Here is a 12,829-nt window from a genome sequence, read left to right as displayed (position 1 = left end):
CATGCAAACCCCGCATCTCTGACTTTAAAGAGTCAATTTCCATAGTCTTGTCCTTTGGGTGGATGTCAAGGAGAAGCTCTTTTTTATTCCAAATTAATGCACAGCTCTTCCCCGTCACAAAGGCTCCTCGCTATCTTGTTATCCCTCATACGCGTATCACACACGAGAGGACATTGGACGCCGGAAAAGATGCCTTAAAAAAAGAAATATCTCATATTAAGCCTCTGCATCAGTGTTCTATTGAGTGTTTAAAGTAAAATTCCTGAAACAATAGCATCTCATACTACTCAGTAAAACAACCTTTACAAGGAAAATCAAACTAGTTAATAGAGTTACGTAAAGCAATTGTATACCTTATATGATTTGATGCTTGCTGTTTTGATTGTAGTGTGATACACAATGCATTCCATGTTTGTCAATGTGCAAACAAAATCGAATATAACTTCATTTGATCCTTGCACTGAACATTAACAACTAAATGACCCCTCCCTACCCAATTTTGTAACGTCACTACTAGAGAATTAGCATTGAAATCCAATTAATTCCAATGTTGTTAAACCATTAAAAACAGGGGACCCGTTGTAGTGAATTGTACTAAGTGACTGCAGAGTTAAGAATATAATTTGTTTATTTTCTAGAAGAAAAATGAAATTCAATAGTGACAACCCAACTTGGAATTACATTCAAGAACTAACAAATGCATGTTCAATATAGTTAAGGGTTAATTACACAAAAGTGCTCTGTGGTTTAACCGATTTGCGATGTGGTACCTGTGGTATTTTTTTGCAAACACAACATCGAAATTGTCATCATTAGCAAAATCAAGGAAACGACAATGATTTTGTTAAATCACAAGGGCAATTTCGGGAAAAAAAATTGACTTTTTTTTGTGTTGACTTTACATCTTCTTCTTGTTCCTGTTCTTCTTCTTCGATTTCACTCCTCTTCTTCTTCTTCCATTTTCTTTTCTTCTTCTTTTTCTTCCTCGTTTCTTCTTTTTCTTTTTCTTCCTTTTTTCTTCTCTTCTCTTTTTCTTTTAATTCTGGAATTCCAGAATTGTGGAATTTCCAGACATGAAGAACGTCTGGATTTTCTAGACGTTCATGACGTCTGGAATTTCCAGACGTTCATCACGTCTGGAAATTCCAGAATTCTTAGAATTAAAAAAAATTAGAAGAAAAAAAGAAAAAAGTAGAAAATAGGAAGACGAACAGAAGAGAAGGGGAAGAAGAATAAGAAAAGAGAGGAGGAGGAGAATGGAAGAAGGGTACTAAAAATAGTTTAGTTAAATGATCAACTAACATTTTGAATAACGGAATTCCATGTCACATTTTGAATAATCACTTTTGAATAAAAATAAGGAAAAATACAAAAATAAACCATGTAGTTTGGATCATTTTCTTTTTTTTAAACATAAGCTATGTGGTTTAAAAGTTGAGGTTGGTTTCATTAGCAAACATCATCCAAATTGACTAACGGTATTAAAAAAAAATCAAAAGTCAAAGGAAAAATAGCTAATTTTTGCCATTATATTAATTTATTTTATAAATTAACCACCTTATTATCTAACTATTAATTTTGAGATTTTTTTTGTAATAATTAAATAATAAGGGATTAATAAAGAAATGTCATGTTTTTAACCTTGAGTATAATATAATTTTTAATTTTTTTTAATTGATTTCGGTCGGTTAACCGAAACCGACGGTTAGTAAAATACTGAAACCAAAACCGAAAACCAAAAACCGAAATTTTTAAAATTAAAATACTGAAACCAAAACCGAAAACCAAAAACCGAAATTTTTAAAATTAAAAACCATACACTAATTCATCGGTTTCGGTTAATTTATTTTTCGGTCTGGTTACAGTCCGATTTCTCGGTTTTTATGTGCACCCCTAGGCAAAAGTGCCTTAAGTGACCGTTACCAAAGAAAAATGACTGAATACATGACAGCTAAAAAATAATAAAAAAAATAAATAAATAAATAATTAACTGTCTATAATCATTGGCAGAATTAGAGAAGATTTGGAGAATTTGAAGCATCTTTTAGTAACTTCTGAAGATACATAGATCAACAAATCATTTCAAGCAAGAAATTGAGAAAGCCAATAGATCATTTTTATATAAATTTATGAGATCAAAACCTTAATATATTTAGCCAAAAAAAATCATATCCAAGTGGGTGATATATAAACAGCAACAGTAAATTCCTCTAGCAAATCCAGTGGGCGTTGTTTGAAAATAAATTTTTATATAAATTTATGAGATCAAAACCTTAATATATTTAGGTGAAAATTTTATTTGTCAAATTTTGAAGTCTGCGGTATAAGTTAAATCATGAGCTCCATGGAGAATAAAGGATAAGATAGTGAACAAGTAAAATTATTAAGTTAATTCCAAGTGCATAATACTTTCCAATTCTTCTATCAACGGAGCCTCCTAGCTTCTCTCTCAGACTCCAGAAGTGTTAGCACATCCCCTTCTCTAACTGGTCCCTTCACATTCCTCATAATGAACCGATTCTGGTCATCAAGAAACTTCACTCTAACTTGAGTCACCTGCCCCCTCGATCCAGTACGACCCATAACTTTCACAACCAATGCGTGCTTAATCGTTGAATCCATCCTGTACCAACATATTTCAAACAAATATTCAACATAAGTTTTCAAATCAAAGCAACATAATTAAGATATTCTCTTGCCGGATTCCAATTTCAAACAGCTCCAACAAATTTTCAATTGCTTCAACAAATCAAAACTACACATGTAAGATATTCAATTTCATCATCAAGCTTTAACCAAATTAAAATGGAAATCATGCGCATATTCTATAACACTTTCCCAGTTTGCCCCAAATTTCTATACAAATAAACACATGTTCATACAATTTTGCATATTAAATCTTGAGATTCATTGTCATTAACAAATAAATATATTCCAAGACTAAACACAGAGATTCGTATTCCCAGAAACAGCTAGCCATTGCCTAACGAATTGCAGAATGAGATACAACTTGATCGTACCTGCAGGAATCAGATGGTTGGAAAACGAAGAACGACAGAAACTGCGGCTACCGATGAGTGAGGAGATAGCAAAAGCATTAGGTTTTAAAAGAATGTCAGGGTTTACTATATTGCCCTTGACTAGGGTTTTATTGGCTTCTCCTAATTGGTAAGGGAGCGTTTGGTTCACAGGTGGTAAGGAAAAAGAAATCAAGAAAGGAAAACTAAAGGAAAGGAAATGAATAAGCATTAATTCCTCTATGTGTGTTTAGATATGTTTAGGAAAGGGAATGGGGTAAAGGGAATCCAATTCCCTAGATGGCATGAGGTAATGGCTTAACCTAAAGTGGGGTAATGGCTTAACCTAAAGTATGTAAAGGGAATGAGTTTTTTTTTTGTAAACAAACAAGAACAAAGGGAATGAAACTCTCCCTTTCCCATTCCTAAAGACCCCAAACCAAACGCCCCCTAACTACTATAAATTTTTGTCCACCATTATCCAAAATTTTCTCTGATTTTCTTTACTAAATTAACTAATTTTATTTTCTTATGAAAAAAAGAAAGCTAATTTTAGTTCGCACCTATGATGTTTCATTTAACTATTAGCTAATCATTTTCTGAAAATAATTTCTTTAATAATCATAATACTTTTCTTTTTGAAGAATAATAATCATAATACTAAAAAATATATATATATAATGCTGAATCAAAACTTTACCCAGTAATACTGAGACCAACCTTCGTGAACATGTCAATGTCATTACACTCCAGAATGGTAAGGAGACAGTTCAGCCATCCACCTCCAAGGATAAAGGTATAGTAGAACCCGATGTAAGTACATCTGATTCTCCACCTAAACTTTTCGCGGATCCTCTTGTGCAACCATGTAAGGCAAAAATTCCCTTTCCGCAACGGCTACACAAGGAGAAACAAGAAAATCAATTTTCTAAGTTCTTGGATATCTTTAAAAAAACTGCACATTAACATTCCGTTCGCAGAAGCTTTGAAAAGTATGCCCGTATATACAAAAATTTTAAAAGATATTTTATCTAAGAAAAGAAAATTGGGAGAAAATGAGACTGTGAAATTAACCGAAGACTGTTCGGCTATTTTGTTAAGAAAATTACTACAAAAGTTAAAGGACCCGGGAAATTTCTCCATCCCGTGTTCGATCGGTAGTCTAACCTTTGAAAGAGCTTTGTGCGATCTTGGTGCAAGCATCAATCTAATGCCCCTAAGCATCTTTCAAAGGCTAGGCTTAGGCGAACCTAAACCCACAAATGTCTCGCTTCAACTCGCCGGCTGATCCTTGGCATTGCCGAAAGGAATAATTGAAGATGTTCTTGTTAAGGTAGATAATTTTATCTTTCCAGTAGATTTCATTGTGCTATATATGGAAGAAGATGCACAAGTACCGATCATCCTTGGTCGACCATTCCTAGCCACATGTAGAACTATAATTGATGTTGAACAAGGTAAACTCATTTTACGTCTTCAAGATGAGGAAGTTATATTCAATGTTTTTAACTCAATGAAATATCCTATCTCCCATGATTATTGCAATTTCATTGATGTTGACAAAGTGTTTCAGGAGAACCTTTACGAAGACACCCTCGATACAGTCGTTGTCAATGGCCTTGGCCTAAATCCTGACAAACTCATAATAGATCGAGAAGCACAAACCATTATAGAAACCCCAAATGAATACATTAAAAAATGCTTATGGGTGAAGGGTTCCTATGAGAAACTCGAACTCCTACCAAACAGGAGACCTAAGACTTCATTGGAGGATCCTAATGTTTTTTATCTTAAAATTCTTCCTAGTCATTTGAAATATGTGTTTTTGGGTCACGATTCATGGTTAGAGTTCGAATCCAAAAAGAATGTTAAAAATGAAGATATCAAGGAGAAGTTCCTTGACTCAGACGGTATTTCATATCTTCTCCTCTTTTTACTCCAGTTTTGCGCCTTTTGGAATTTTGGCTTAAACTTAGTAGGGAGGGAGGCAAAAGATAGGAAATGGACCATAATGTGTGTAGTTGTTGTGTTTATTGTAGTAAGTGATTTGTTTTCTTGTTTTAGCTGTGATTTTTACTTTCAGTCTTCAATGTTTTGGCAACACGACTCGAACCCAATAACTCGATTATGTACAAAAGTATCAATTAAATCCCGAAACAAACTTTAAAACCAAGTCTCGGATAACATTGACTTGTGATAAGATAAACCTTCATTTGACAAGTCTAAAATTCTAAAATTGAATTGTCGAGTCATGAATAAAAACTTGAATAACTCTTTTTGAATAAATACTCATTTTTAGACAATTACCCATAGTTGGAACACTTGAACTTGTAGCATACAAATGCACCCATAGAAAGATATTTTGAGCCACGAGCACATCAAGTAGCTCGATTATTTTTCTTTGATGTAGGATTGTTGAGCGATTTCCACAAGTGCACGGTATACGCTTGTAGTAATAAAATATATCGATCCCACAGGGAACGTTTTTCAACAAAAACTTATTTATAATCGGTTAAATTTACTTTTAGGTTTATGATATGGAAAAATCGTTTAATCAGTTTTGGTTTTGAAATTGCTAGAATGAGAATTAGATTAGAGTATGAAGATGTTAGAAAATATCTGATTTAAGATTGAATTTGCAAAACAGGAACGTTTTAGTACTTTAGAAAAGTAAACAGGTATATTTGTTTGCATTAAGCAAAGAAACAATTTTAAACTTTGTACGAATTATAAAGATGAAATAAATGACGGAACCTCTAATTAATTGGCTTTGAATGCGACAAAACCCTTATCCGGGATAATTGCCCTTAACCAAATTAAAACTCTACCGAGATGATAATTTGCCTAAGTGTTCAACAAAGTTTCCTTGTAAAGATTTGAATTAAATACGTTTTAATGAAAACACCAGCATCAATCCACTTCAGCTCATTTATCAAAGTGCTGCATAAGAATCTATCGAATAGAACGGACTTTATTAGATGAAATATAAATTGATACAAGTTTACAGAGAACATGGAGCATTGAATTCTTCGACGGCGTGCAAGTGAACGGGTTGTCAATCCTTTTCTTGGGTTTCGTTCGAGTTTGTCAGGCTCAGGGGCGAATCCTCTACTCAATCTTTTCGTTGAATCTTCGTAATAGAGACTGGGTCGGTCTACTACCAAAATGAAAACTAAACTGGAACAATGTCTAAACGCTACTGAATTTGTTATTAATTTGTAAACAATGTGTGTACATCATATTGCTTTGAACAGAAATGAAATCTAATCTCTGACTCATTTCTGAGTCAGAGTTTTTGCATAAACTCTGCACTAATCCAACTCTCTCAATATTCATTCAACTCTTAATCAACTCTTTATTTATAGATGTTGAAGAGTCATGATTGAAGTGTCGTGTCCGTTGTGAAGAGACGTATCCATTGTGAAAGGACGTCTTTATCCACGCGAACGAACGCGTTTCGTCGAAAACGAAAGTGTGTAACATGCTTCTAAAATCTCCTGCTCGTACCGAGATTTATCAAATTCACTACCGAGAATGGGGGAGCATCAATTGCACTTCAGACGAAGGGGAAAAGTGACTGACGACGCGTGTCGCGACCGTGAAAAGGGAAAGCCGCGGTCGCGGCACGGAGCATTTTTCGTTTTTCAGCTCTTGTTCGTGTCTTCGACTTGGCGTTATTAATTTTCGTCGTCTTCGACTCCTTTTGTAGGGTTTTTCTTCTATTTTCGAGCTCTTTTTACTCCTATTTGGATTTTAGCAAATATTTATGTACCTTGCATGAAAGAAACATATTCGAAAGCAAAAGCTTTCTAAATAGATATAAATAGCATAAATTCGTAGCAATATTGATGTAATTATTGATGATATTATAAGTGTATTTTGGGCTTAACAAGGATCCACACTTGTTATTAACTATAGGGCTTGCATCAAATACTAACCAAAACCACATGCATCAAACTAGGAAATTGATATGATTAAGGCCTTCTTTCATTTCACCACCATATAAACCATTAACTTACCCAAAATCAATTTCCCTTGTTCACCCTCTTGAGCCTTGCCTTTCTTTCGCCACCATAACATAAACCAGTACCATCACTTTCTATCCAAAATCCCGGATCTATGAGTTTCTAACCAACTTCCTTAAAGGTACTATGAGTCTAAATAATAATAATAATAATAATAAAAAGAGCACCAAAGCAAAAATAACTACATCCTTTGGCTCATACACATCAACCCTCTAATGCAATTCCACAAAAACGTGAAAAAGAGAAGAAAATGGGGAAGAAAAGAGAAAAATAAAATAAATACACTCAAGTACCTAATTGCGCCTTAATATTTTAGAAACTCAATAAGATTCTTAAAACGTCACTTCCACCACAATCACACCCGTCCTTACCCCTTCATTACAACCCAATTAAGCCCTTTTTTTATCAATTCCTAGTAAGGAAGCATAGTGATAGAGGTTGGATAACCCTATAAGCCCACGATAGTTACTACTTGTATCGGAAAATTGAGAGAAAACACTTTACTCCAAACACTTGAGCGTAAAGAGCGAATCCCTTGTGAGGTGTTTTAACAAGTTCATTATGTATCGACTATTGGAAAAATGTCTCACTAATGGCCAAAGTATAAATTCAAAAATCGTAGAGTTATTTAAGATGTTTATCATGATTCAGATGGTTTGAAATTAGGATCTTCCATGTTGTTATTTGAAATGAATCATGTCTCCTTGTTAATCTATTTGAATACTTGGTCTTTTAGCTTTGTTTTCGGATTTAATTTGCTTGAGGACAAGCAAAAGCTTAAAGTTTGGGGATGTTGTTGCCGTCAATTTTTACAGTAAAATTGAGTCATAATTTCGTCCATTGTGTGTGTCCTTTTATTACTTTAGTATTAGTTTTGTTAAAATTCACTTCAATTCACAATTACACACACTATCATATAGTTTTAATTTAATTCTTGAGTTTTTAAGTCTATTTTTACACCCTCACACATCCTCACGAGATTGACAATTTATCCTATTGAGTTACAGGGCAAGAACAGGGACGCATTCCGTGAAGAGACGACAGAACGGCTGTTCTTGGACAATTTGAACCAAATGCAACAGATTTGCACAAACCATTGCAATTGGCTGGAAGCAGAGCTGAAATTGTTCCAAGGACAAGTCTCGGTGAGACCTCCAAAAATTTGCCCAAAAAGGCCAGTTTCAGGGGCAGGTCTCGGCGAGACCTGCTGTCTTCAGCAACTTGCACTGGACGGCTCCTATTCTCTATGCAAGCCCATACCCTTCTTCAATTGAACTTCTCAATGTCATTTAGTGCACAGATTTAGTATTTTGGAGGCTACTAATCATCAATTTCAGATTATCATCTTGATTGGAGCAAGATTTAGCCTATAAATAGATGAGATGTTGGTAGAGGAGATATACCTTTCACACATTTTTACACTTTGTACACACAATCTCCATTGCTATTCTAGCCAAGCTTTAGGCAATTGTCATTATTCTTGTTTTAGTTGATTTTTGTAATTCTTAAGTACAATTTCTTGTTTTAAAGTCATTTCCTTTTAGTTTTGTAAGTTAATTTCACATTAATCAAAAATATGTTCATCTTTCATTTCTTCATTTTCTACTTTCAATGAGTTTCACTTTATTTCACTTTATTTCAATCCTTAATTCCCCGATGACTATGAACTAATTCTTCCCTACTAGGGATGAGGGGAATCTTTCTAATGTTTTGAGTCAAGTTAGAAGTCTCTTAGGTAAACACTCGGAAGAAATTCGATTTAAAAGAACTAAGAACGTAAGCTTAAACCCGTATTTCAGTTAATCGTTTTTTACTCACCATAGTAACAAGAGGTTAACGGAAAACTACATTCTTAGACTCGATAGCAAATCGATTGTGTTTCTAGCACTTCGTTGCTAGGATTTCTCATTGAGCTTAGCTTTCTTGTTGTATTTAAGTAACCATTGGCCCGGTTAAGTAAATAGGAGTGAAGAATAAGAACGAGGTGGTCTAAGGTCTTAGCATCGAGTTTCTTTTAGAAATCATCATCTTTAAAATCACGAATTTCTTTTCGGTGTGTTATTTCAATAGATTTCATTGGCTCAAACTTAGGAAGTGAATCTGATTCCCTAGTGTTTTACTCTATTGTTTTAACAACAAAAGTGTTCGTCACTATAGACAACCAAAATCATCTTAATCCAATCGTTTAGACTTCAAAAGCATGTGTATAGTTAATGATTGTGCGAAATCCCTGTGGGATTGATCTTTATACGAAAATACATTGTATTACTTGGTACAATAGAGTGCAATTGCTCTAAAAAGCATGTATACGTTTTATACACATCACGTCCCCACTAAACAAGCTTCTAGGGAGGGGTTCCACCACAAAGGTCCTGCCTTTTTTTTTTTGGCCAAGATACCGCTCCTAAGACTCGAACCCGTGATTGTTCAGTAAAACAACAACAACAACAAAACTTTAATCCCAAAATGATTCGGGATCGCCTAACATGAACCATCATATAAAACCATAAAATCAAGTCGTGTCGGCAACATAAATTCTCTCCCTCCACCCTCTTCTATCCACTACTATATTTTACTTAATCCCCAATAAACTCATATCACTCTCGATCACCCTCTTCCAAGTTTGCTTAGGTCTTCCCCTACCCCTCACCATTACATCCCTATGTCACTCTTCCGTCCTCCTAACCGGCGCATCAGCGCTCTCCGTCTTACATGACCAAACCATCTTAGTCGGTTTTCCCTAATTATTTCATTACTCACCCGATCCTTTCTCGTATGACCACCACACATCCATCTCAACATACGCATCTCCGCCACCGATATCTTATGAATGTGACAGTATTTCACTACTCAACACTCTGTACCATATAACAATGTTGGTCTAATTGCCGTACGGTGGAATTTTTCCTTCAATCTCCTTGATTGTTCAGTAAAAACAAAATAAAATTTCTAACAGTCTAAAAAATAAAAATAAAGTAAAATACATATAATAGCATATTATATTAAAAGTGATGACTATTTTTGTAAAAAAGAAAAATCAATATCAGCTTTCTTGATAACTCATGACAACTGCTTTATGCAAAAACTACAAATTGTAACTTTTCCTCAAAGCTGCTGCACCCTCAGTAGGATAGAGGGAGAATACATCATTTAATATCGGCTGCATTTAAACCATTTCAAGTGCTTTTGCATATTAACACTTAGGACAAACATTCATTTGATTCATTAGGAAGCTTATGGTCTATGTTAGTGTTCCTAAACGGGAGCTAAAAGAATTCAATCAAACCTTTTCGGAATTCTTTCAAAATAAATTTACTTCTTTTACATCAAAATGAGATGATCATATCAATCTTTCTAAATTCGACGCATTTTTCTTACAACAAATATCCTTGTTGGTATTGACAGGTAAATTGAGACACTAACAACAGAGCACTGCATAGTTGCTATCAGAATGGGTTTTAAACATTCGCACAGGCAACACTTGCCAATATGAAGTGGGAGAAAATTTTAACATTCACACAGGCACCACATAGCAATATGAATCAGAAGTGCAAATTATAATTTATAACTCATTCTCAAAAAAAATTATAAAAAATTCCAAACAAAAACATTGCAAATCTTTCAAAACAACCAACTGAACATTCATTAGTATGTTAAAAAGAGTTTAAAACAGACAACTAACAAATCCTGAGTTGCACAAAGTTATATTCCACCTCAACATGCTGCATTGTTTGTCTTAACGGTTAGCCTTGGCAACTCTTTCAATCTCATCTTTTTTCTTGATAGCATAGCTGAAAAAGTGGAACAAGTACATTCAATAAGAAGGAAGATAATAAGCACACAGATCAAAGTGCAAGTAGACACAGAGATATTGAACCTGTTTGAGGAACCTTTTGCAGCATTGATAAGCTCATCGGCCAAACATTCTGCAATAGTCTTGATGTTCCTAAAGGCAGCTTCGCGAGCACCTGTTGTAAGGAGATAAATAGCTTGATTTACCCTCCTTAATGGAGAAATATCCACAGCCTGACGCCTAACCACACCAGCAGATCCAATACGAGTTGCGTCTTCACGAGGACCGCTGTAATAATTGAAAATTGAAAAACACACAAAAAAAAAAATACTGAGATCAATGGATGCTTCAGCAAACACATAATTGTCTTCCCAACAAGTAGATTAATGCATTAGATTAGACATGGCATGGTAAAGTAGAGATTCAATTATACATCAGAGAAGAGCTAGCCAAGTCCTCGAGCACATACCTGTTAATCACAGCATCTACAATAACTTGGATTGGGTTCTGGTCAGTCAGAAGGTGAATGATTTCCATGGCATGTTTCACGATCCTAACTGCCATTAGCTTCTTGCCATTATTCCTTCCGTGCATCATAAGTGAGTTTGTAAGTCTCTCCACAATAGGGCATTGGGCCTTCCTGAATCGCTTCACTGAGTACCTTCCAGAAGTGTGTGGAACATAAGTTGCATGCTTGGCTTGTTGAACACCAATATAGTCGCCTAAAGACATGTCAGCGACCTAAACCCAAACATAGAATAGAATTCATTTCACAGGTAAGAAAATAAAAGCTTATACCTGAAAGAAGGCATGATATTCTTGAACCCAATTCCAATATATAAGTCCCAAGTAGATGAGACTTGAGAGTCACAGATATACCAGCACAAAAGTAAACAGTCTAATGAAGAGATAAAGATCAAAATGACACATATCACATATACTCTGATTCAAGTGAATGCAAAAATGACAGGAAATCCAGATAGAAAATTATTCAGTGTTAAATTTGAACACACCGTGGATTACAAATTTGAAGTCCAACAAGGATTATACTCGATCCAGTGTACAAGTCCAATTGAACATAAAATCAACAGTGCAGGCAGCAATATAACAAGCAAAAGGGAGGCAAATGAGTTAACATAACTATAATTACCAGACCAAATAAAGTACGAATCATGCCCACCCCAGTTCGTTATGTTTGCAAAAACTAGTTTGGTAATGATTATATACATTAATGAAAAATAAAATCTTGCACAGCTGAGACTGAATCAACGATTAAACATAACCTAGAAGTACAAATCAGATATAGAACCGCACAACATCATGACATCACAGATGAATTTATCAAAGAGATACGTGATAATAAGAAGCGATTTTTATAGCGAAACAAAAACGCAAAATGAAGAGAACGAGAGGGAAAACCTCAACATCATCGAAGGTCCAGCGGTTGAAGAGCTTAACGTCGATGTTAGGCTGAGTAGGATCAGGGTTAGCTGTCGCTGGGAGCGCCGCTACTGTTTCTGCCATTGCTTACCTGCAAAAAATGAACACATTAAACAGAGGGAAAAGGGAGATAAAGTGGACAAAAGAGGAAATAAAGGGTTATAAGCCATGAAACCTGTGAATCGGCGAGCTGAAAGGAAGAGAAAGATAGATTCTGAGAGGATAGGAAGGGATACAGAACTAGGGTTTATGGGTTTTGTTGAAAATTATCAAGTGCAAAAGGGTGTACACTATTATAATGAGCGTATTGGGCCAGGAAGGACTTCGGCCTTTTTAACCTAAATCTTCGGCAGCCTATAATATACTGATATTGTCAATTATAATTGGATTTGGATAACTATTTACAAGAAACCAGTAGTACTATAAAAAGTAGGGAAAATTACACAAAAATTCATATTCTAAAAACTATTTACAACTATATCAAGTTATAATTTTTTATTATGTTAAACTAGTGAAATCATTACTTTTAATATATTTTAAGGATTATAATTTAT

At 34.7% G+C, this 12,829-nt stretch overlaps 2 protein-coding genes across 2 annotated transcripts; both read right to left on the bottom strand.

Annotated features, from left to right (window-relative positions):
- Positions 1–2,279: 2,279 nt before the first annotated feature.
- Positions 2,280–3,177, bottom strand: LOC136209131 (small ribosomal subunit protein eS28x). The gene is made up of 2 exons (XM_066000511.1): positions 3,021–3,177; positions 2,280–2,623 (listed from the first exon to the last, which is right to left on the bottom strand). Exon 2 carries the CDS (start codon positions 2,620–2,622, stop codon positions 2,425–2,427), a length of 198 nt encoding a protein of 65 aa, XP_065856583.1. The 5' UTR covers position 2,623; positions 3,021–3,177; the 3' UTR covers positions 2,280–2,424.
- A 7,403-nt stretch (positions 3,178–10,580) lies between these two features.
- LOC136209928 (small ribosomal subunit protein uS7) lies at positions 10,581–12,605 on the bottom strand. Its single transcript, XM_066001560.1, has 5 exons — positions 12,451–12,605; positions 12,255–12,366; positions 11,305–11,576; positions 10,920–11,123; positions 10,581–10,833 (listed from the first exon to the last, which is right to left on the bottom strand). Exons 2-5 carry the CDS (start codon positions 12,357–12,359, stop codon positions 10,779–10,781), a joined length of 636 nt encoding a protein of 211 aa, XP_065857632.1. The 5' UTR covers positions 12,360–12,366; positions 12,451–12,605; the 3' UTR covers positions 10,581–10,778.
- Between the last annotated feature and the right edge of the window lie 224 nt (positions 12,606–12,829).

This window comes from Euphorbia lathyris, chromosome 10 (assembly GCF_963576675.1).
Source record: "Euphorbia lathyris chromosome 10, ddEupLath1.1, whole genome shotgun sequence".
In the NCBI taxonomy this organism is placed as follows: domain Eukaryota; kingdom Viridiplantae; phylum Streptophyta; class Magnoliopsida; order Malpighiales; family Euphorbiaceae; genus Euphorbia; species Euphorbia lathyris.
Note: the sequence above shows the minus strand (reverse complement) of the source record. Positions and strands in the feature narration are given on the sequence as shown.

Excerpts from the sequence above, each read along its gene's own strand:
- LOC136209131 (XM_066000511.1), bottom strand. The coding sequence starts at position 2,622 with ATGGATTCAACGATTAAGCACGCATTGGTTGTGAAAGTTATGGGTCGT.
- LOC136209928 (XM_066001560.1), bottom strand. The coding sequence starts at position 12,359 with ATGGCAGAAACAGTAGCGGCGCTCCCAGCGACAGCTAACCCTGATCCT. Across the intron at positions 11,124-11,304 it reads GTAGATGCTGTGATTAACAG|CGGTCCTCGTGAAGACGCAA; the intron begins GTATGTGCTCGA and ends CAATTATTACAG. Across the intron at positions 10,834-10,919 it reads GCAAAAGGTTCCTCAAACAG|CTATGCTATCAAGAAAAAAG; the intron begins GTTCAATATCTC and ends CCACTTTTTCAG.